At 48.3% G+C, this 21,840-nt stretch overlaps 1 protein-coding gene across 1 annotated transcript in view; it reads left to right on the top strand.

Annotated features, from left to right (window-relative positions):
• Sdk1 (sidekick cell adhesion molecule 1) overlaps positions 1–21,840 on the top strand; it is a 961,631-nt gene that overhangs the window by 822,955 nt on the left and 116,836 nt on the right. The window contains exons 23-25 of the mRNA XM_050163182.1: positions 14,476–14,585; positions 17,111–17,261; positions 18,179–18,416. Coding sequence (XP_050019139.1) covers positions 14,476–14,585; positions 17,111–17,261; positions 18,179–18,416 — 499 coding nt within the window. The remainder of the gene's footprint in view (positions 1–14,475; positions 14,586–17,110; positions 17,262–18,178; positions 18,417–21,840) is intronic.

Raw genomic sequence — 21,840 nt, 5'->3', positions numbered from 1 at the left:
CCTTACTCGTAACCATCTCCCCAGCCCCACACACTGAGGTTTTTGACTTCAGTTATCCTCCGTGACTTATGGGATGAAAGATGCTTGCTGTTGGGAAAGCCCCTTATACAGCCCTTGTAGTGTTGATGCTCATATATGGGTTTTAAAAAGTAAAAAGCAGCAGCTCTGGTGGGTATTTCTGGTTCTGTAATGCGTTGCTTAATTAGTAACCTCTGGCTGCAGATGGAGCAAAACCGCTCTCCCCATGTTTTCCCTGCAGTTGGCAGCGGTACCTGTTGTCCTTGGCCACCCTCTCCCCACCCCTTGCTTCCTTGCCCTCTCTCAGCCCCTGCTGCACACGGCCATTCGCTGCGCTCTAATAGCCAGAATGGCTGCCCGACTCCTGCGAAGGCTGCTTGGGGCAGGATTGTCAGTAATGAAGACGCTCTTGGTAACACTTTGGGTACAGGCAAAACTGTTTCCGTTCTGAAAATGGAAAGCCCTGATGGGGTGGGGAAACCCACTAAGTGCTTATTTGTGCATAATAGTAGCCATTTTCTTTAAAAGGAGCTGTTTTAGAGAGTGTTATGGGCTAATAAAATAAAACACGAATCTGTTCCATGCTGGTCTCCTGGTAACTAAGGAACAGCGGAGATGGAGATATCGTGTGGCCCCAGTGGCCTCAGAGGTGACACTTACAGGCTGCCCAGAGTGTCATTAGCCATTCCCATTGAAGTGACTCATGCCTGGGGGACACCAGGGCACGAGGAAATGCTATGTGTCTTCCAGGTGTGCTCGGCAGGTTCCAGGAACTAGATTGGATGGAGGCTGATGGATGGAAGGCCACAGGTGGCACTTTGTGTTTCTGCATGCTGCTTTGGTTAAAGGACGCATCACTGGGTGTGTAGGGTTTTCCATTTACCTAACAAGCCATTTTATCTGAAGCCTCTCGCGATACATATACACTAGGGTGATTTCCAGGGCAAGCCTGGTCAACAGCTGAGCATGTGTGCCTCTATTAGAAGTTTCTGTTCCTAGGCAGGGCATTCCCTTCTGCCTTCTGCCTACACAGCCAGGAGACTGAAGGCCAGTTTGTGGCTGAGAGTTCTAACCTGGGCATCTCTCTTGTACCCTATGCTAGACTCTGTGGATCCTCTCCTGCTTCTAGCCACACTAGCTAAGCACTGTCTAGGCCCAGGACTCAGACACCAGAGACAAGACAAAAACCTTCCCAGCATCCATCAGAGGGTATAGAGACTCATGAAAGAAACAGATGCCAAGCCCTCTTGGCAAGGGTCACCATGAGCAGAGGTTGCCATGGTTCTCATGTATATACAGACAGTCCCCAACTAATGATGATTCCCTGTGTATGTGTGGACAGTGCCAGCCTTCTATAGTTCAACTCATAATATCTCAGCTCCACTCTGCAACAAAAGTGTTCTCTGTAGTGCACCATGTGGCCAGCCTTTTCTATATGGTAGTTCTGTGTTCCATCATGATCAAGTGAGTAGATAGATAGATAGATAGATAGATAGATAGATAGATAATATATATTATATATATATGCTAGTCAATACTTTACTATAAAATACTTTACTATAAAAATAGACTGCATTAAATGGCATTGGCCAAGTGTAGGCCAGTGTAGGTGTTCTGAGCATGGTTAATGAGGGCCAAGCTAAGCCAAGCTAAGCTGTGATGCTCTATAGGTCAGGTGTATTCAGAACATTCTCCTTGTCCATTAATTTCTCTATGGGTTGGGGTTATGATGCCTAACCCCTTCTGAACTAACAGGCATTTTAGTTTGCTTGCTTACTTGCTCTCTCTCTCTCTCTCTCTCTCTCTCTCTCTCTCTCTCTCTCTCTCTCTCTGTGTGTGTGTGTGTGTGTGTGTGTGTGTGTGTGAACATACAGGAGCAGAAGTAGACTTGAGAGGTCTTTTTTGAGATGGTCTTTTGCTGAACCTGGAGCTCACCAGCTGGCTAGACTGTCTGGCCAGCACCCTCCAGGGATCTGCCTCCCCACCTCTGGAGTTGCTGGCATGTGCTGTGAATCTAGCTTTGGACATGGGTTCTGCAGACCCAGAATCAGGTCCTCATGAGTTCCCAGCACACACTCTATTAACAGAACCATCTCTCCTGCCCAGTCTATCTGTTTGGGGGATGTTTTACTCTTTCAGAGTTGATGCAAGTTTAAAGACAGTGCTCTGGGCAGCAAGGGCGCTTCAAGGCCCAGCGGTTCTCATAGCTCCACGTGCACGTTAATGTCCTGTACTTCTTATCTTTATGGTCTTTGTGGAGGGTGTGTGTGGAGGCATGGCATGTATGTGACGGTCAGAGGACAGCCTCAGGCTTTGGTCTTGGCCTTCCATCTTGTTTGAGACAGAGTCTCTTGTTCATCATTGGTTCGTTGGTGTAGCAGGTCTAGAAATGTCTGGAATTTGCTTTTCTCGCTATCCCATCTCCTCATTGTAGCACAGAGATTACAGGTACATGCTAACATGGCCAACTTTTATGCAAGTGCTGGGGATTTGAACTCACTTACACAGTAGGGACTTTACCTACAATCCACCTCACCATCCCTTCTGTGTTTCTGTCATGTGGTTACTGTCCTTGTCTTCTTGGAGGTGTTAGCTGGGTGAGATCAGGACCCTTGCCATCCAGGTGTTGGCCATTACCTCACACTGAGACATATGCACAAGGCAAGTGCCAGGGGCCCCTGCTGAGCCAGCTGATGGATCACATCACAAATGCCACCTGGGGACAGAGCAGCCTCTCTGACAAAGTAGAGCTTCTCCTTTAAGGCAGCTCTTAGATCTCTTTGGCTACCTGTCACCTTGAATGTGACAGACTCCACGGGCCACTCCCTCTCAGCTCCTCTTCAGGCTCTGCATTAGCATATCTGACCCCACCCAGACTACCTCTTCTCCACTGTGGACAATGTCTAGGCTACTGTGGGCCCTTAGAGAAGCCTCTGTCAGCATTGCAGTTGTAGCAACCCCCCCCCCAACACTGGATTCCTCTCTCCTAATAGGAAGAGTGACATTATTTTCCAGTTGTCTGGTGCGTGCATGGAGGAAAGCCATCAGTGGCTCTAATGGGCCCTTCAGCACTAGCCCAGTGATGGGCGTACATCTGCAGAGGCGGTTTCCTCTTTGGCTCTAACATGTTGTCTCCCCCTCTGCAGTTGGGGTCTATGGTGACAGGTGATGATGAAACACACAGATATTTCCAAATCTTTATTGTTTGTGTGATTGTCTGTAATGACACCCTTGCAATGACTTCTTGTCGTGAACCTTGGCCAGCAGAGCAAATCTGGAAGTCGTACAGAGTATGAACCCGGCCTTTCTGCTTGTTAATCTATCATCAGATCATTTCTGTTCCTATTATGGGGACTCTTGGAAACTGCTTAGTCGGTACAGTGCCTGCTGCACAAGCTTGAGGATCCCTGCACCCACAATAAAGCCCACTGGGTAGCACACTCCACTGGTCCCATTGCTGAAGAGGCAGAGGCTAGAGATCCCAAGGGCTTGTTGGCCCAGTCCAGGTTCAGGCAGAGATGCTGGCTCATAAATTAAGGTGGAGAATGGTAGAGGAGTCTTTGGCCTTCTCATCTATGTGCACACGTACATATGCACATCCACAAATAAATACAAGTATGTGCATACTACACATACACATCCCTAAACATACAAACATACACACACCACATACACATTCTACTCACACAAACACCACACACACCACTCATAGAATATACACACATATACTACACATACCACACTTAAACATACCACATATAGACTGCCCATACACCATATATACCACATATATGCATGCACAGCACATATACTCACTCACATACACACTGCACATTTCACCATCACCAGGGTCAGCATCCCCTGCCACTTTGAGGACCTTCCTATGCCCTGATCCTGTCACACTGATTCTTTTGCTTTAGATCTGTCTAGGTGCTTCATTTTGCTGCTCGTTGGATCTTTCATTCATTTCCGTCATTCATTCCTTGCTGCTTTGCACCCAGAAAGCATTTAGTGAGCACCAACTGTTTGGAAGATTTGATGGTTTATCAAATCTGTTGCTCATGATGCAAAGCAGAGGACCAGGATGGCTGGGCTATTTCTGGTCCCAGGTGCCCAGCCACCATGCACACACTCCCTGCAGGAACTCGGAGGTTTTGTAGAGAAGACGACCATTCTCATCAGGCCTGAACAGGGTGCACATGGGGAGATGTTGCTGAGAAGGCAAGTGAGAGGTTGACTAGTTCTATCAGAGAAGGCTCCTGGAGGAGGTGAGGTTATGGTTAGGAACTGAGGGAGGCCTGCCCATATTAGAGCAGGAAGAGGACATCCCAGGTGGGCAGGGGTGTGAGAGGAGAGGCTCAGAAGGAGGGAAGTGCCAGGCATCTGGTTGGTGGTGATGGTATGTTTTCTAATGTTTTATTTTTGAGTCAAGATCTCTCTCTCTCTCTCTCTCTCTCTCTCTCTCTCTCTCTCTCTGTGTGTGTGTGTGTGTGTGTGTGTGTGTGTGTGGTGTGTGTATGAGAGAGAGAGAGAGAGAGAGAGAGAGAGAGAGAGAGAGAGAGAGAGAGTTCATGTTCTGTGTGTGTCATCAAGTGCCCATGAATACACACAGGAAGAAATCGGGGCCCCCTTCCCTTCTCTGCTTTATTCCCTTGACACACGCTCTCTTGCTGAACTCGGAGCTCATCATTTTTTGTCAGGGTTGGCAGCCAGAAAGCCTCAGCGATCCTCCTGTCTCTGGTCCCCATCACTTAGGTGAGAGGGGCACATATGGCCACACTAGTCTGTTGACGAGAGTGCTGTGGATCCAAACACGGGTCTCGTGCTTGCACAGCAAGGCTTAAACCCATGATGTAGTTCTGGATGGCCTCAAACTTAGTCATTCTCCTGCCTCAACCACCCCAGTGGAATGACAGGCATGCTCTAACATGCCCAGCTTCTTATCCTAGAACTGGGGGACCAGCAGATCTTGAGCTAAGCGGCACCGAAAGGGAACTTTATTTTTCCAACATCTCTTTATCAGGAGTTGGAGGAGAGGGGCAAATGGGCCAGAGCCATCACTGTGGTTTCCAGAGGAGATGGCGGGTGAGACCAGGGAAGCAATGTAGAGGCAGCGATGGTAGCATCTGTGGCTGTCTCTGCCGGTAGTCTAGAGTTCGCAATGGCTATAAAGCCATGAGCATCCAGGAACAACCACACAACAGGTTTGAAGTCATGACCATTTTCCAGACAACCGAATTATGATGCATTCCTCACAAGATACGAGGCTGCCCAACAGTAGTGGTGGCAGCTCCCACCACCCTAAGACCACAGTAGAGAATAACATCCTTCACCACAGCAATCTGTGCAGCACAGCTGGGCTGTCCTGTAGGTCAAGTGGACCCGGCTTATTGGGGGGCTAGCTTTCTGGTCATCACTCACTTTGTCCTCAGAGGGCCTTCTGATTATGTTTTGGGGTGACTTTATCATCCCTTGCTTTATGAAAAAGGCTGAGCATCTTGGCATCTCAGGGCAGCCTGCAGACTTCCACGCTGATATGTTTGGATGTTGAGTTCAAGCCCCTCCCATGGGTTTTTTCTTCCCTGTGGTGAAGCAGAGGTCTTTGTCAACATTCTCTGGATTTAGAGGCAGTACCATAAACCCCCTGTGTCTTGGGAGGCCTCCTTGTTGCTATTAGTCTTTAGAGAGGCAGACCTGGTGGGAAAAGCATCTCTGGTAGCTATGCAGGGCCCACCTCTGTGCAAATAAACACAAGCCAGTCATAGGGCCAAGATGGCAGAGATACAGGGGCATTCAAGTCTTTCCCTTTGTCTCTACTGCTGGGGCTCAGCACCAGAGGCCCCTGACTCCAAAACCCAGGAAGTGGTCTATGTAGGGAAGATTGGGAAACGTCTCCTCCTGGAGAGGGGAATTCTTAGGGAGAGTTGCACCCCTAAGGGGAGAAAAAGGAGGAGCGGGAGACCATTTCATCAGGGACACTGCGAATAATGGTGGCTAGATTACCTCACATGTAGGTGACATGCGACGCTATGGACCTGATGTGTGTTTATTACAAATGCATATATTGATGCCTTCCCTCAAAGAGTCCTATTAGGAGTGGGACTGTTGCAGCAGAATTAGGACACGAGGGTGGAGCCCCTTTGAATGAAGTTAATGCCCTTATTAAAAGGGTTAGGATGTGGCTCAGTGGTAGAGATCCTGTCTCTAAAAACAAGGTGGGATCATGTAGGAAGATAGCTCAGCAGTTAAGAGCACTTGTTGCTCCTTCAGAGAACCCAGTTTCTGTTCCCAGCACCCGCATAGCAGCTCCCAATCATCTATAGCTACAATTCCATAGGATCCAATGCGTCCCCTGTCACCTCCACAGGAACCAGGCACACAAACAGTGCTCATACATGGAAAACTCTGAAACATAGAAAATAAGTAAATCTACAGAAAGGAAGGAAGGAAAAAAGGAAGGAAGGAAGGAAGGAAAAAAGGAAGGAAGGAAGGAAAAAAGGAAGGAAGGAAGGAAGGAAGGAAGGAAGGAAGGAAGGAAGGAAGGAAGGAAGGAAAACAAGCAAGGTGGGGCAGCTGCCTGAGGAGGGGCACCCAAGGTTGACCTCTGGCCTCATCATTCACACACACGTACAAGTACATATGTGTATGTGGGCATTTGTATGCAGTCATGAACACAAACACAGAATGAGTGTGTTTGTGTGAGAGAGGGGGAAGAGAGAGAAAAGAAAGAGGGGGGATTTAATTGTAAAACAGGAAACAAGAGGGAACTACACTACACTGCAGAAAGAAGCAGCCACGAACTAGTTGGGAAGGGCTGCCCAAACCCTGCCCTTCTCAAAGCAGGCAGCCTCCTTGCCAGCCAGCGGAGATCAATCAAGGGCTAAGGAGAATCCCCTTAACAACTCATTAGCTTGCAAGAGTTCCGGATCTGCTCTGGGAAGTGGCCTTTGGGCCTCCCCAAGCATCTAGTTCCTTCCTGGTTGTGCTGCGCTTTTGCCAGAAGTGCCAGCCCCATCTGTCCCTCTGCCTCCGTGCCCTCCAGCACCCCTCATTTGGGGGAGCTGCGCTTGGCTCAGGCACGGGACACCATTCCGCACCAGTCACAGGGTCTGAGTATCTGCGAAGTTGCAAGTTTTCCTGCTGACAACAGGAGTTTCAGCCAGGCAGGGTGCGTGGGGCTGGCAGGTTTCCACTGAGTTCTGGAATGTCTCCCCTCTGCTGGGCTCTGAAGGGAAGGACAGCTGCCTCCTTGTCAGTTTTTCCTCCTCATGCCCTCCTCTCCATCTGTGTGGGGCCTCTGGGATGAAGTTAATGACTGTCCTTGGAGTAACCACTGAAGTCCTGGGGATGTGGGGTGCCAAGTAGACCCCGAATTCCCCTAGCGGGGGTATTTAAAGTCCTGCACAGGCCCATCGGTTCCCCCCAAACTTTCTAGAAGCCCAGCAGACTCGAGAGACGTTTCTCCTGCTCACAACCCAGCTTGTGTGAAAACTCGGCTTGGCAGGAGTGGCGGCCTCTGAGACTTCTAGTCGTTAAATGAAAGCACATGCCCAAATGGGTCCTGCTTCTGGGCCGCCGGTGCCCAGGGCAGACTAGACACGGTGGCAGGTAAGCCATGGCCCTGCTGGAGGAGCTTGTCACCTCCTTGGAGGGACTGTGCACTCCTTAATGCAATAAAGGACCTGCCCTGCCTAGTGGCCTTTGAAATGTGGCCATTTCAGCTTCTATAATAAGCCTTGTAAAGCGCTGTTTGTTGGCTTTCAGAGAAAGGCAAGAAAGCCTTTAAATCCCAGCTTCCCCAGGGGAGTGTCAATTTGTTTTATCTTTAGAGCCCTGACTCACTCTGGGTCTTGTGTTCTGTTAGTAGCCAGTCACTTACTTCTTCTAGAACACTCTAGTGTGATGGTCTGGAAGTTTGCTGAGCCAGAGGAGCCAGGCAAAGATTAAAGAATCCTGGTCTCTTCAGAAAAATATGTAAACCTTCTGTAGTAGGGATGTAAGATTCTTGCCGAGTTCTGGTGGATTGGGTAAAAATGTGTCTTACCCAAATGGTGTTCCATACCAGCTAGCCCACATTTGTGCTGGTTTTTTAAAAACCATTCGCACGATTATTAGCATGTTAAACAAACATGGATGAATACCAAATTTTACACAGGACCCCAGAGAAAGCAATGGGGTACAGTGGAAAGTGAGACCCCATACTTACATATAAGTAGCAATAATAACAGTGTCGTTTGCCTTGTTCCTCTGGGAAGCATGGTCAAGCAGGGTGGATGCTTTTCCACTAAAGGGCTGGCTCCTGGAGAGATGATCTATATATCTCTGCCATGGAATCACAGAGATGAGCAACATACAAACCATTGCTCCAATAAAACTTTATCAACAAAAACAAGAAAGGGGCCATACTTGTCCTGTTGGCTCAGTTTTACAGAGTAGCGAGTGGAGCCTTGTTTGATAGGCTGTTTGCTGACTGTCAAGTGTTGAATTAGGAACAGCGGCAGGGCTGCGTCCCCGGCACCCGGCCGCCCTCATGGCTAGGTTATGCCCCGAAATAATTACACGGAAACTGTATTCTTTCAAACACTTCCTGGCCCGGCTAGTTCCAGCTTCTTATTGGCTAGCTCTTACATATTGTTCTAACCCATTTCTAATATTCTGTGTAGCCCGCGAGCTGGCTTACCAGGGAGGATCTTAACCTGTGTCTGTCTGGAGCGGGAGAATCATGGCGACTCCTCCTCTAACCTTCTTTCTCCCAGAATTCTCTTCTGTATACTCCGCCTACCTAATTTTCTATCCAATAAAATGGGCCAAGGCAGTTTCTTTATTAATAAGAAACCATTCCCACATCATTTCCTCAGTCGGTAGAGCATGAGACTCTTAATCTCAGGGTCATGGGTTCGAGCCCCACGTTGGGCGCCAGATGAAGGTGTAAGTCACGAACAAGGCAACACCAGTTTGGAGTTATGATTAATAAGGTGTTATTTATTTAAAGGGGAAAAAACTTACAGATCACAATCCCAGACAACAGCCATCTGCGCAACCAGGAAGGGAGTCTAGTCTCCAGCGGAGCAGGAAGAGAAGAGAGCGAGCAGAGGAAATAGCCGCTTTTTTAAAGGGAGTGAGACCACGCCCCAATGGGCTGGTATTACAGCAGCTATTGGTTGGAGGGGCGGAAAGACCTCCCGCAACAGTCAAGCTTTATAGAAATCTGATTTCTTGGGTGTTAATTGGCTAGATGCCATCACATCAGACACTAATTTGTGAAGTTGCTAAGCTCCAGGGTAGGGTTGGGTTTCTAATATCTTTATCTTCTGTCATTGTATATTTGTATGTTCATATTTGGGGGTGTTTGTATGAACAGGCCAGAGGTCAAGTCTCCACCTTATCTTTTGAGACAGGGTCTCTCCTGAATATGGCACTCACTGATTAGACTAAGCTGACTGGACAGCAAGGATCCTTGTGTCCCCCCCTCCTTAGCTCTGGGATTACAGGCACATGCCATTCCTCATCTCTGACTCTTTTACCTAGATCCCCAAGGATCAAACCGAGGTCCTCATATTTATGTGGTGTGTACTTTACTAACTGAGCCATCTCTCCAGCCTGGACATTCTTTCTTCTACTGATGCTACAGATTTTGAGCCATATTTTCCTCCAAACCTATTTTATCATCCTGCCGGGTCCCTCCCCTCTTTGGTAAGCAAATGAGTTTCGACACATACTATATCTGTATGATTGACCTTTGAGAACCATGAGCTGGCCCTGTCAGGTAGCTGGGAGGTGGATGGGGACATCACATGCCCTCTGCTTGGTCAGAGTTGGAGAGCTGTCCATGGATGCTGTCTTCAGAAGAGGGAAACAGGGGCAGGGGCAGCCATCTATAGAGGCTTCCAGAAGCAATGAATCATGGGAGGCTGCTCATGGAGGCTTCCAGAGAAGGAGCAGGAAAGAAGAGGCAGTTCAAGGAAGCTTCTGGAAGGGCTCGCAGTTGCCTAGAGAAAACATAAGGAGCAGACATATCTGAATCAGAGTAGAGAGCTTTGCATGGACTCATGTGCTTAAGGCTGTGTGCTGCCTTCATACAGTGATTTGGGGACTATGGGGGCAGAGCCACCTGGGCCTGTCAGTCACCTGTCCCATCTCCAAGTCAGAAACCTGCAGAAAGGGGACCTGGCAGGATGGGTCAGGGATGTTTGGGTCACACCTCAGTCATATTCCGTTATCCCAACTGGCTTGCTTGGAGCCTTGATATCCTATATTGAACTCAGCAGAATGGAAGACCAGAAATGAACCAGACATACCTCCATAGCTGGCATTGTAGACACCAGCTATAAGACAGTGGTAGCATGGGGCAGGGGCTGTAAAAGGGAAGATCGGTCTTCCACAACACTGTCTGACTTAAGGGGAGAAGTAGGGACCCATGGTCCTGTCCTGCTGGCTTCAGCCCCTGTAGCATGAAGCTTGATCTTTGTTGATGGAGGAGCAGGCTCTTTACACTCAATGAAAACAGCTGAGTTGAGCGTCCTGTCTCCCAGTCAGTCTTCCTGCCTGTCCACCAGCCAACCACACCTCATCCTCTCTTCTGAGTAGCCACTCAAAGGTTGAGCTTCTCTTCCAATCCTCTTGGTCACGTGATGGATGGCCCTGAGCCCAGAGCCACTACCCTGATCCATGCAGCCCCTGGAGCAGCATTTATGTCCAGAAGCCATCCTATCATGTGAGGCCAGTGCTGGAGCTGCCCACAGAGTCAGGGAAGCACCTAGCCCTAGGTGGATGTGCCTGAGCCAAAAAGGAGGACAGACTTGGCAGCAAGGCAGAGGAGGATCAGAGTGTGCCTACGACCAAGGCAGAGGAGGACCCAGAGCGTGCCTACGACCAGCCTCTATCCAAGGAGGGTTTGCAAAGATGGGGCTGGAGGACAGAGCCAGGCAGAGAAAGAGCATTCAGTCACGTTGCTGGGACTTGGAGATCAATTAACCTTTATACATCTGCAGCCCCTCACTCGGCCACAGAGGATCCGGGTGGTAAGGCACAGCAGTGACCCTCTCTGCAGAGTGCAGGTAGTAGGAATAGGGGCTAGGCTTCCAGAGCTACTGAGATTCATGGTGGCTGGGAGCGCTTTCCTGTCCCGGCCTTGCAGGTGCTTTCCTGTCCCAGCCTCGCAGGTGGCCACATCTTCCCCTCCATTGGCCTAGTTCAGCTGCCTTGCTTTTTCGCAGAATCCCAGCTGCTCATTAGCCACGCTGACCTCCAGCTCTTTCTCTACCAGGTGTTTTTGGACTGCACCCCACCTTAAATTTCAATACTTCTTTTACAAATTGAAATGAGATACACAGAACACAAAGTTTGCTGTTTTAAAGAGGCCCGTTCCCAAGGCAGAAGATTCAGAATGTTTTTCTCCTTCTCCCATTGAGTCTTAGCATGTGAAATTTATCTCCAGGAGCTTCCCTCAGGCTTCCTTGCACCCCACCCCTGCTTGCCTCCTGCTCCACCCCTGCATTCCTCCCACCCAGCCCCACCTCAGTCATTTCCTAAAGGAGATCCTTATGTTATGAGGGCTTGGGGACAGGCCTCTACCCAGCACAATGTTTCCGAAGTCTGTCCACATAAAAGCAAGTGCCCATGCTAGTACCCCATGCCTCTTCATGGCAAAATAATGCTTCTTTTTCATCTGGGGATATGTGCCTCAATTTTACCCTTTGGCTGTGGTGCACAGAGCACTGTGAACTGGTGTGTACTGTGAAGATTCACACAATTGTATGCAGGTGCATACATGTGGGCAGATGCATACAGGTATACATAAGTGTATGCCACGTGTGTGGATACATACATATATAAATACACACAGTTGTGTGGGGGTACATACATGTATGCACATATGCATACAGTAATATTCAGGTGAATACAGGTGTGTACAGGTACTTACCTATGTGTACAGGTGCATAAAGATATATATAAGTGTTTGCCACTGTTTACATGTGTGAATATATACATGCATACATACATATAAAAATACACACAGGTATATGTGAGTACATACATGGCTGCACACGTGTTTACAGTCATGTTCAGGTGAATTCAGGTGTGTGCAAGTGCATAAAGCTGTGTGAAGGTATTTGCATGTGTACAGATTAATACAGGTATATAGATGCTACTGTGTACATGTGCATAGATACATACATACATATATAAGCACACACAGGTATGTACAGATACACATGTGTGCACAAAAGCATATTGCCCAATTCAGATGAATACAGGTGTGTGGGGGTACTTACCTGTATGTGCAGGTGCATACAGGTTTGTGCAGGGTGTTCACGCATGCAGGTGTATCCAGGTGTTTGCATTAGTGTACAGCACATGCCTAGGCCCCATCCAGCTTCACTGGGTGGAGACTAGAATAGAAGGGTGGGGCTCCTATGACTCCAGCTCTTTCTGCCGCGGTTTTCCTACTTTAGTTTGGACTACCCACATCTCAGGCTGCTTCCAATTGTCTCCAGGAAGTAGGCTGCTCACTCTTGCTTGCCGGACCCTCCTTGTCCTCTGTCCCTTGTGTCATTTCTGCAGCTCACCAAGGTCACCATGAATTCTCAGCCCCTCACAGCCTCCAAGGCTTGGCCCCCTGCCAACTTGGTTTCCTCTGTGAACTTACTGAGCACAAGACCTGCCCTGTTATTTATGTCACTTACACGGTATTAAATGCCAGAGTAGGACTGATCCTGGCTGAACTGGCTCTGGGAGCACCCTCTGTTTGTATAGTATGATCCCCAGGGTCACACAGGAGCTTCAGAAGTCAATGGAGTTCTTACAGGCGCCACAGCTGGAGCAGATAGCAGTGCCCCCTCTGGATTCTGTCTGGGACAGCCAGGGTGACATCAAGAGGGTAGAGAAGCTATGGTCAGGCTTGCCTAGGCAGGGCAGGCAACTAGGGTCAGGTTAGAGGTCACAGGCAGTACGACTGTACAATTGCTAATGGAGCAAGCCATGGATGTGTGGTTCTCAGGAGAGGAGGATGCGGGGACAGCCAAGTGGGGCCTCACAGACCAACTTGGAAGGGACAAGTGTCTATAAAGAGTAGTGTTCCTCAGACCAGCTCTGCCCTGAGGTGCTTCTGTGTGTGTGTGTGTATGTGTGTGTGTGTGGAGGGGGTGTGTACACATAAGTGTGCATGTACATGTGTTCACCTATATGTGTATACATCTGAGTATGTACCTGTGTTTGCGTGTATTCGTTTGTGTGTACATGAGTGTGCATGCACTTGTGTTCACCTGTTAGAAAACACCTGAGCGTGCATGTCCCTATGTTTGTGTATGTGTGCATGTGTTTACATACATGTATATACGTGTGTGCATGTGTTTATATACGTGTGTGTGTGTGTGTGTGTGTGTGTGTGTGTGTGTGTGTAGAAACCAGAGTCGACCTCGGGTATAATTTTTCAGGGTACTGTCCATTTTGTTTGGGGGGAGGGTTGTTTTTCTGTTTTGTTTTGTTTTGTTTTGAGGGGGCAGCCATGAAGCTCATTGATTCAGCTTGGCTAACTGGTTGGGGAGCTCCAAGAGTCTGTCTGTCTCCATCTCCCAAGCTCCATAATTACAAGTGTAATTTCCACCATGCCTGTCTTAAAAATATATTGTGTGTATTTATATGTGTCTATGTGGATAGGTGAGTGTAGTTCCATTAGAGGCCAGAAGAGGGCATCAGATCCCCTGGGACTGGAGCTGCAGGTGGTCATGAGCTGATGTGGTTGCCTCAGGTCCTCTGTGAGAGCAGGACACACTCTTAAACTCTGAGCCGCCGTGACAGCCCTCATGCCTGCTTCTGGGGATCAAATCTCAAGTCCCATGCTTATGCAGTAGGCATTTACTGGCTGAGCCATCTTGCCAGCTCCTGGGTACTTTGTCAGACATAACAAGGCCTGCATGCTCTGCTGTCAAGCAGGAACTCTGCCTTCTCCATAAGGCTTACTTATGCTGGGGCCAGTGGAGTCTCTGTGGTGCATGCATGCTTGGCGGGGGGGAGAGGGGATGTAAAAAGTTAGGTGGTGCCCTGGGGCCGGCTCTGGACCCTAGCGAAGGAGACTTTATCGCTGCACACTCTGGGGTCCTGGCTGAGTCTCGCTCTCTGAGCCTCTCCTACTTGTCAGGTGAGAAGAGGACAAGGCAATGGGTTGGCCTTTCCCATCACCCACCCAGAATCAGAGCCACAGGGGACCCTCTTGAGGCCAAGTTCATGACTGAGTTTTAAACTAGAACCTTCCCGGATGTAATGTGCACTGAGAATAACAGAAGCCCAACACTCCATGACAGGAGGGGTGTGTGTGCAGGAACCAGTAGCTCCCAGGCGTGTGATACTTGGTGGCTGTGTTCAGCCCATCATACCCAGGGAGCTGCATACAGAATACCATGCAGCCCTGGTCACCATGGTGAGCCCAGTCCATCTCAGGATCCCTCTTCTCCACAGGTCGGCGCCATTGGGGATGAGGAAGAGTGGATCACCCTCTATGAGGAAGAGAACGAACCTGATGCCCAGATGCTGGAGATTCCAAACCTCACACCTTACACACACTACAGGTGAGAACCACGGGAAGGGGTTGCTGCTGGGCATGTCAGTGGTATGAGAAACCAGATGTCATGGAAGATAGAATTCTCTAGGCAGAGGGCTGGGGAGATGGCTCAGCTGGTGAGTGCTTGCTTTACAAGTGTGAGGACCTGAGTTTGCTTGCGTTCCCAGGAGCCCATGAAACCTGCCTTGGGACTAAGGTACATGCCTATAATCCCTGCGCTGGGGCTTTCTAGCCAGCTAGCCAGCCCATCTAGCTAAAGTGGTTAGATCCAGGTTCAGTGAGAGACCCTGTCTCAGAAAATAAGGTGGAAAATAATGGACAAAGACATCCTATACCAACCTCTGGATTCCACATGTGCACCCATGTTGATGCATCAGAACATATAGGCACACACACCACATACACAACACATGTACGGGGAATTCTATAAGTAGCAATAACAGTGCATTCATAAAAGCCTTAAGCAAGATTCACAGTTTGAGTATTGTTCCAAGTGTATGGCCGGATGTTAGGCTGCCGGGGTGTTTCAGTCAAGCGCACTGCAGAAAGGGCTCGCTATTGCAGTCAGGAGATAACCAGGAACCGCAGGCTGCGGACTCCTAACAAAGCCGATGTCCCAGGCGCCCCATTCTGCTTCTCCCTTCCATGACCCTGGAGTTGCTCTTCTCACTAATCAAGCGCTTAACATGGCATTTAACCTTTTGCTTCCAGATCCTGCCACTTACCCTGGCAGTAAATCCCCAGCCTTCACAAAGGGTAGGGTGTTCATGAGCTGTTAGCGATGCTATCGGTTCCCGGAACATCAGCGCGAGAGATGAAATTTCCAGTTATCACCAGATGTTGAGTTTGATAATGTCATTGTTCTGCCGAGATGGATACATTCCTTGTAATCGGGGGAATGAGGGAGTAAGGATGAGTAATTCAAAGAGTGAGAGGTGAAATTACGTCTTCATGAAGAGCATTTATTTGGTATAATACCGAAGTTAGAATTTTTTTAAGAGCCTAATGAGAGAGATGTTTTTGAGTCTATTCATTTGAACACTCATCCTAAGATTATAGCAGATGAGTCAAGATGCATATACTCAATCCTTAAGAGAAAAACATGTAGCTTTGATGAGCTGCGAGGATTCAACACTTGACTTGTGCAATTACATGTGGCTGTGTAGTTATCCAAAAGATTGGAAACTGTGAGAGGAAAGCAATACCCCTGTCTTAAATTTACATTAATTTAGGAGACCTCTGAAAGAAGCATTATGTGTCCTTACTTACGGTTTTTGTTATATGTGGATTCAGCTTGGATAATTATAGAGAAAGAAGACACAATCAGGTTTGGTGGTACAGGCCTGTCATAGCAGCTACTGAGGAGGCTAAGGCAGGAGGATTCAATTTCAAGGCCTTCATGAGCTACAGAATGGGTTTAAGGTCAGGCCAGGCAATATATCAAGTTTCTATCTCAAAAGTTAAAATAGAGCTGGGGTATGGCTGAACAGTAGAGCACCTGCCTAGAATCCCCCAGTGAGGGGCTGGGGTGTGGCTCAGTGGTAGAGCACCTGCCTAGAACCCCTCCCTGTGAGGGGCTAGGGTGTGGCTCAGTGGTAGAATCCCTGCCTAGAATCCCCTGGTGAAGAGCTAGGGTGTGTCTCAGAGGTAGAGCACTTTTCTTAGCATACTCATGGCCCTTATGTTATAAGGAAGTAGAGATAATTCTGATTGACTGAAGGCCACATGTTCACTTTCCACTATGCTATGCGTCAGGATACGCATGGGCTATGGCAATGCCCTTGGCCATCCTAAACACCGGACTTTCAAAACTGTGTTTGGTGGCAACATTTTGACATTGGGCTCTGTTGAATGACCTTAATCCCCTAAGGTTACACTGAATTTGAGTCAGCCAATGGCAACTGACCATTTAAATTTCTACCCTTCAGCTCTATCAAATCTGCTTCACTTGGGAACTGAATAGTACTGAGACACATGAGACCATTCTCTGGAGGCTATTAAGGAAAAGGGCTTCTTGTTTTTCCTATTGCTGTCATAAAATACCCCAAGAAAAGCAGCTTAAGAAAGGAAGGGTTTGTTCCGACTCTGATTCAAGCAAGGGTGCAGGCCAAGGTAGTGGGGAGCTAATCCAGCAGGAGAGTGAGGCAGCGAGTCATGTGACACCCAGCAGCAGGAAGTAGAGATCGATGGATGCCTGCTGATCTCTTTGTCCACTTCCACAGTCCTAGTCCCAGTTAGGGGTCAGTGCCACTCACAGGGGGCAGGTTTTCCCACCTCGGGTAATATAATCATGATAATCTGCAGGCATGCCCAGAGGCCTGCCTTTCAGATGATTCTAGATCCTGTCAGATTGACACTACATCACAGGGGCCATAGATGGCATCTGCATTCTTCACCAACACAGGTAGGTGTCTGTGAGTGCTGGCCTCTGTGATACGGGAAGACATGTATGTGAGGAGCACCCAGGAAGGTTGTATTCCGTTCTGTTGCCTTTTGCTTGGAAATAACTCTGGTTCATGGTTTTACCTCTAGGTTTCGAATGAGGCAAGTGAACATCGTGGGTCCCAGCCCCTTCAGCCAGTCATCCCGGGTCATCCAGACCCTGCAGGCCCCACCAGACGTGGCTCCAACTAGCATCTCCGTTCGAACAGCCAGTGAGACCAGCCTGCGTCTGCGCTGGGTGGTGAGTTGGAGGCTGTGGGGTGGGAGCCACTGGCTGCGCCTTCCTGACCTGTCTGGGAAAATCAGTTTAGCCGTACCACACTCGGGCTGTTTCCTTCATCAAAGTCAATCCAGTTGTTAAACTACAAAGTATTACATTGCACAATTAGTGTACGATCACAGAGTGGCCCCGATTTCTTATTCATTGGTAGCATCACTTGTTCTCTTCTCGGAACTTGGGGTGCTCTTTCCTGAAAGAGCATGGAGAATACTATGTGTGGGATCTCTAAGTCCTTAAGCTTGCTCAACAGAGAACCAATACTCGATATTCATAAGAGAGCCAGTCCAATGTTTAATCAGAACATATTTTCCTCAAAGTTAAGCCAAACTATGTCAAGGGAAATTATTTCTGGCAAAAGTCACTGAAAGAATTTTGTTGAATTAACAGAAGAAAAGTTTCGGGGAGGGTAGACCAGAAAGCTGTAGGGATGAGGCCAGGGGAATGTGGCTCATAAGGTCAGGTGCCTGTTACACAAGCGTGAGGACCTGAATTCAGACCCCCCAGTACCCACATAAACAGCCAGACATTAGGGCGCCCACCTGTTCTCCTCGCACTGAGGAGTGGAGACAGGAGGATTTCCTAGAGCTTGCTGGCCAGCTAGCCTTACCGAGTCAAAAAAAAAGAAAAATACAGTGAATAACGGTAGAAGAAAACACGTGACCTCAACCTCTGGCTGCTACAAGCACGTGATATGGGCATGTACATGTGCATACGACCCACATGTCTGTGCATGCACACACTCTAGAGAGTTCTAGGGAAATTCACCTAAGAAAATGCTTTCCATGGAGTTGGCCCCATAGGATGGGTTTATTCTTGAAGACCTTCAAAGGTGACAGTTAAGAGGTGTCCACTCATGCCAGCCTGTCATTCATTGCCAGCCCCTGCCCGATTCCCAGTACAATGGGAACCCCGAGTCTGTGGGCTACAGGGTGAAGTACTGGCGTTCAGACCAACCATCCTCAGTGCTGGCCCAAGTTGTCAACGACCGGCTGGAGAGGGAGCTGACCATCGAGGAGCTGGAGGAGTGGACAGAGTACGAACTGCGGATGCAGGCTTTCAACGCCATTGGGGCAGGCCCCTGGAGTGAGCTGGTGCGGGGTCGCACACGGGAGTCAGGTGAGAGGGAGGTAATGCAGCTACAGAGACAAGGGCGTCTCTTGTCCTAGGAGAGATGAGTTTGGTGGCCCTAGGTTTGCACATCCCTGGATAACAGTCTCTATGTCTTTACCTGTGTCTCAGTTGGCGCATCCCTATCCCAGGCCTAGGAAGGCTTTGTCCCACTGTTTTAGTATTTTTGTTTTTTCCCTCCTGCTGTGATAAAACACGCTGAAAAACCGCAACTTAAAGGAATAAGATGTTACATTTGTTTCACAGTTTGTTGTATGGCAACAAGAACATGAAGTGACTGGTCACATTGTAGCCACAGTCAGGAAGCAGAGAGCAGTCATGAATGCTGGTGTCCAGTGTACTTTCTGCTTTACATACTGTCCAAGCCCCCAACCAGGGAATGATGCTGCCTCCTGAGTGGTCCTTCCCATCTTAACCCAATCAAGTTAACCCAGTCCCTCATAGTCATGGCTGGAGACCAACCACTAGAGACAATCATTCCCAGGTGGGCCCAGCCAGGCTCTTAACTCCTAGAACTGTCAAGTTGGTAGCCTATATTAGCCTACTCATGGCCATGTCTTTGGATTTTAACAGGTGTTAGACTTATTTTATGATTTTTTCAAGTTAATAATAATGTTCATTACCAATAACTAAAAGCAAGAAGTAGAAATTTCCCTATGCAATGTCTTTAATACACTAGGCATCCGGCCCTCCTCTTTATGAATGAATATAGACAGGATGTGCAAGGGGCTGGCTGAGGTAAGAAGTGAACCCCTAAAAGGCTCAGCACAGTGGCAGTTGATGTCTCATTCTTTTGGATCTGAGATGGGGCTCCTGTTTGTTGGTGGCTATTCATTCAAGGATCCAGGCTCTGGTACACCATGGGATCAGTCACAATTAGAATTACAGGTACACACCCGCCATGCTCAGTTTATGAGTTATCAGTTACAGAGATGAGGCCCAGAGCAAACACTCTTCGGGCAGAGCCACGGCCCAGTCCTAAGGAACACTGATTGCAGAGTGTGTGTATGGGAACACAGCAGTCCCCAGTGAGTGTCCCTGAAGAGCCACCGCCGTGGTGACCAGGATTTAAAGAGGGGCTCGCCGAGAGCAGTCAGGGCTCTCCTCCAACTGTAGCTTTTACTAGATCAGCAAGAAAAGATGCAGGCACACGTGGCTGTAACCACGTGGACACTTTAAAACTATTCCATTTTCCTCAGCTGAGTGTGTGTGATAAGGAAGGGTCCTGGAGACAGTTTTAAACCCAGCAATAGGCAGACCAATAAAATATTTATTTGAAGAAACAAAACTTTCAATAGAAAACGAGAAAGCTATAGATAAATAGTAGTTTTTGAAGTTTTAAATTTATCCACGGACACAAAAGAAAAACAGGGAAATCGCCCATAGCAGCAAGAACTGTGCTGGAGTAGCTGCTGTGGTGCCTCCCTGGTAATTTGTTCATACGTGTGCATGTCTGTGTGCATAGGTGCAGGTACACACGTGCATGCACATGGTGGAGGCCAGAGGTCAGCCTCCTCGGAGACAAGGTCTCTCATTGACACAGAGCTCACCGATTATGCTGGACTGGCTAGCCAGTGGACACTGAGGCTCTTTCTGTCTCAGCATCCCAAGAAATGGGGTTACAATTAAAAGTTACCACAGCTGGCATTTTCCCCCTTATGTGTATAGGTGTTTTGTCTGCTTGTGTGTCTTGTGTGCCTGATACCTGCTAAGTCCAGAAAAGGGCATCAGATCCCCTGGGACTGTAGTTATAGGCAGTTGGAAACTGCTTGTTGGTGCTAGGAATTGAACCTGAGCCCTCTGGAAGAGCAGCCAGTGCCCTTAACTGCTGAGCCATCTTTCCAGTCCACTGTTTTAAAAACAAAACATGAGTACTGAGACTCAAACTCAGGTCCTCGGTGGAAGACAAGCACTTTATTGACTGAAATCATCTCCTCAGCTCTTCACTAATCTCTTGAGGACCTTGCCATTGACACCTGGGACAGGGACAGGAGGGTCAGCCTGGAATCCATGGATGCTGGGGGTGAGGAATCAAAGTCCTGTGGAGACAGTGCTGTTCTACAGGGGCCCAAAAGCGCCTGCCACAGAGATTCAGCTGTGCCCAGGTTGTGTAAGACTCATACGACCCTATGGCCTGTGCCCATGCCAGGCGTGGTCTAGATGCTTCTAGAAGAGAAATTAATATACAAGTCCGATTGCAGAACCCCAAAGCACAACAACAACAAGAAAGTAGACCGATCAGGCTTCATCAACAGTAAAGCACCAGGACTTTAAATAGGAATACAGGAAATATCATATGGAAATGCAAAACAACCTCAGCAGAAAGAAAATACCCCCAAGTGCTATGTCTGACAAGAGGTTCTGATATAAAGATCGAAGACCTCTTACTTCACAATGAAAAGGCAAATGATCCTATTAAGAATGGAGCAAACGCCTGCACAGATAGTTCTCCAGAGATGGAGACAAATGGCTACTAGGCACATGGGAAGGGGTGCAGCATCATTAACAGGAGGGAAATGCAAATCCAAGTCATAAGGAGATGTCACTTCTTACCCCAAGAAGGTCGAAATAAAAAACACAGCATAGCGAATGTTTGGGAGGGTGGAGAGGAATCAGAGCTTTATACATTGGGCAGCAGTTGGTATTCTGCAAACTCTTAAATGCAAAATAGCCAATCTAGCCAATCCTCACAGGCATGGACACAGGCTAATCTAATCAAGACAATCCTTCACAAATGTGCCCCGGTGTCTCATGGGTGATTCGAGATGCTGTCAAGTTGACAACTGATATTAGCTGTCCCAGCACCCAAGAAAACTGAACACGCATGTTGACCAGAATGTGTCCATGAGTGTTCACGGCAAAAAGTAGCAAGAACCCACTTGTCCATCAGCTGATGAAGGAATAAAGGAAAGGCTGAAGTATGTCCATACAAAGGGGGAAGTTGAGAATAAAAGGAATGGGACTCTTAGGCTTGCATTGATGAAGGTGTGCCTTAAAAAAAAGAATTCAGTGAAAGAAGTCAGATGCAAAATGCCACATGTACATGGTGTCATGACCTGAAATGCCCAGTGCAAACAAATCTGTAGAGCGGGGGATAGACCAGCTGTGTTAGCCTAAAGGAGGTGTGGGAGTGGGAAGTGACTAGCGTGGGTGTGGGCTTCCACCTTGATGACAGCTCTGTATGTGATGAAATCAGTGGAAACAGGCGGATCCTGTGCCATGTGAATTTTAGCACACACCTGGAGACTGTTGGGTGGGTGCCACTGCAGTGTTGATGGCCCTGGGGGACTCTGCCAGCCTCCTGCCGTGGGAGCCTCCTCCCTTGGGCAGTTGTAGCAGTTTTAAGACTCTTTATTTTATTCATTTCTACCCCCCCCCACCCCGCTTTTTTTTTTAGACAGATTCTCATATA

Source organism: Alexandromys fortis, unplaced genomic scaffold, assembly GCF_014885135.2.
Source record: "Alexandromys fortis isolate MF-2015 unplaced genomic scaffold, M_Fortis_MF-2015_v1.1 scaffold_144, whole genome shotgun sequence".
NCBI lineage: Eukaryota > Metazoa > Chordata > Mammalia > Rodentia > Cricetidae > Alexandromys > Alexandromys fortis.
This window is presented reverse-complemented; position numbering and strand designations above follow the sequence as displayed.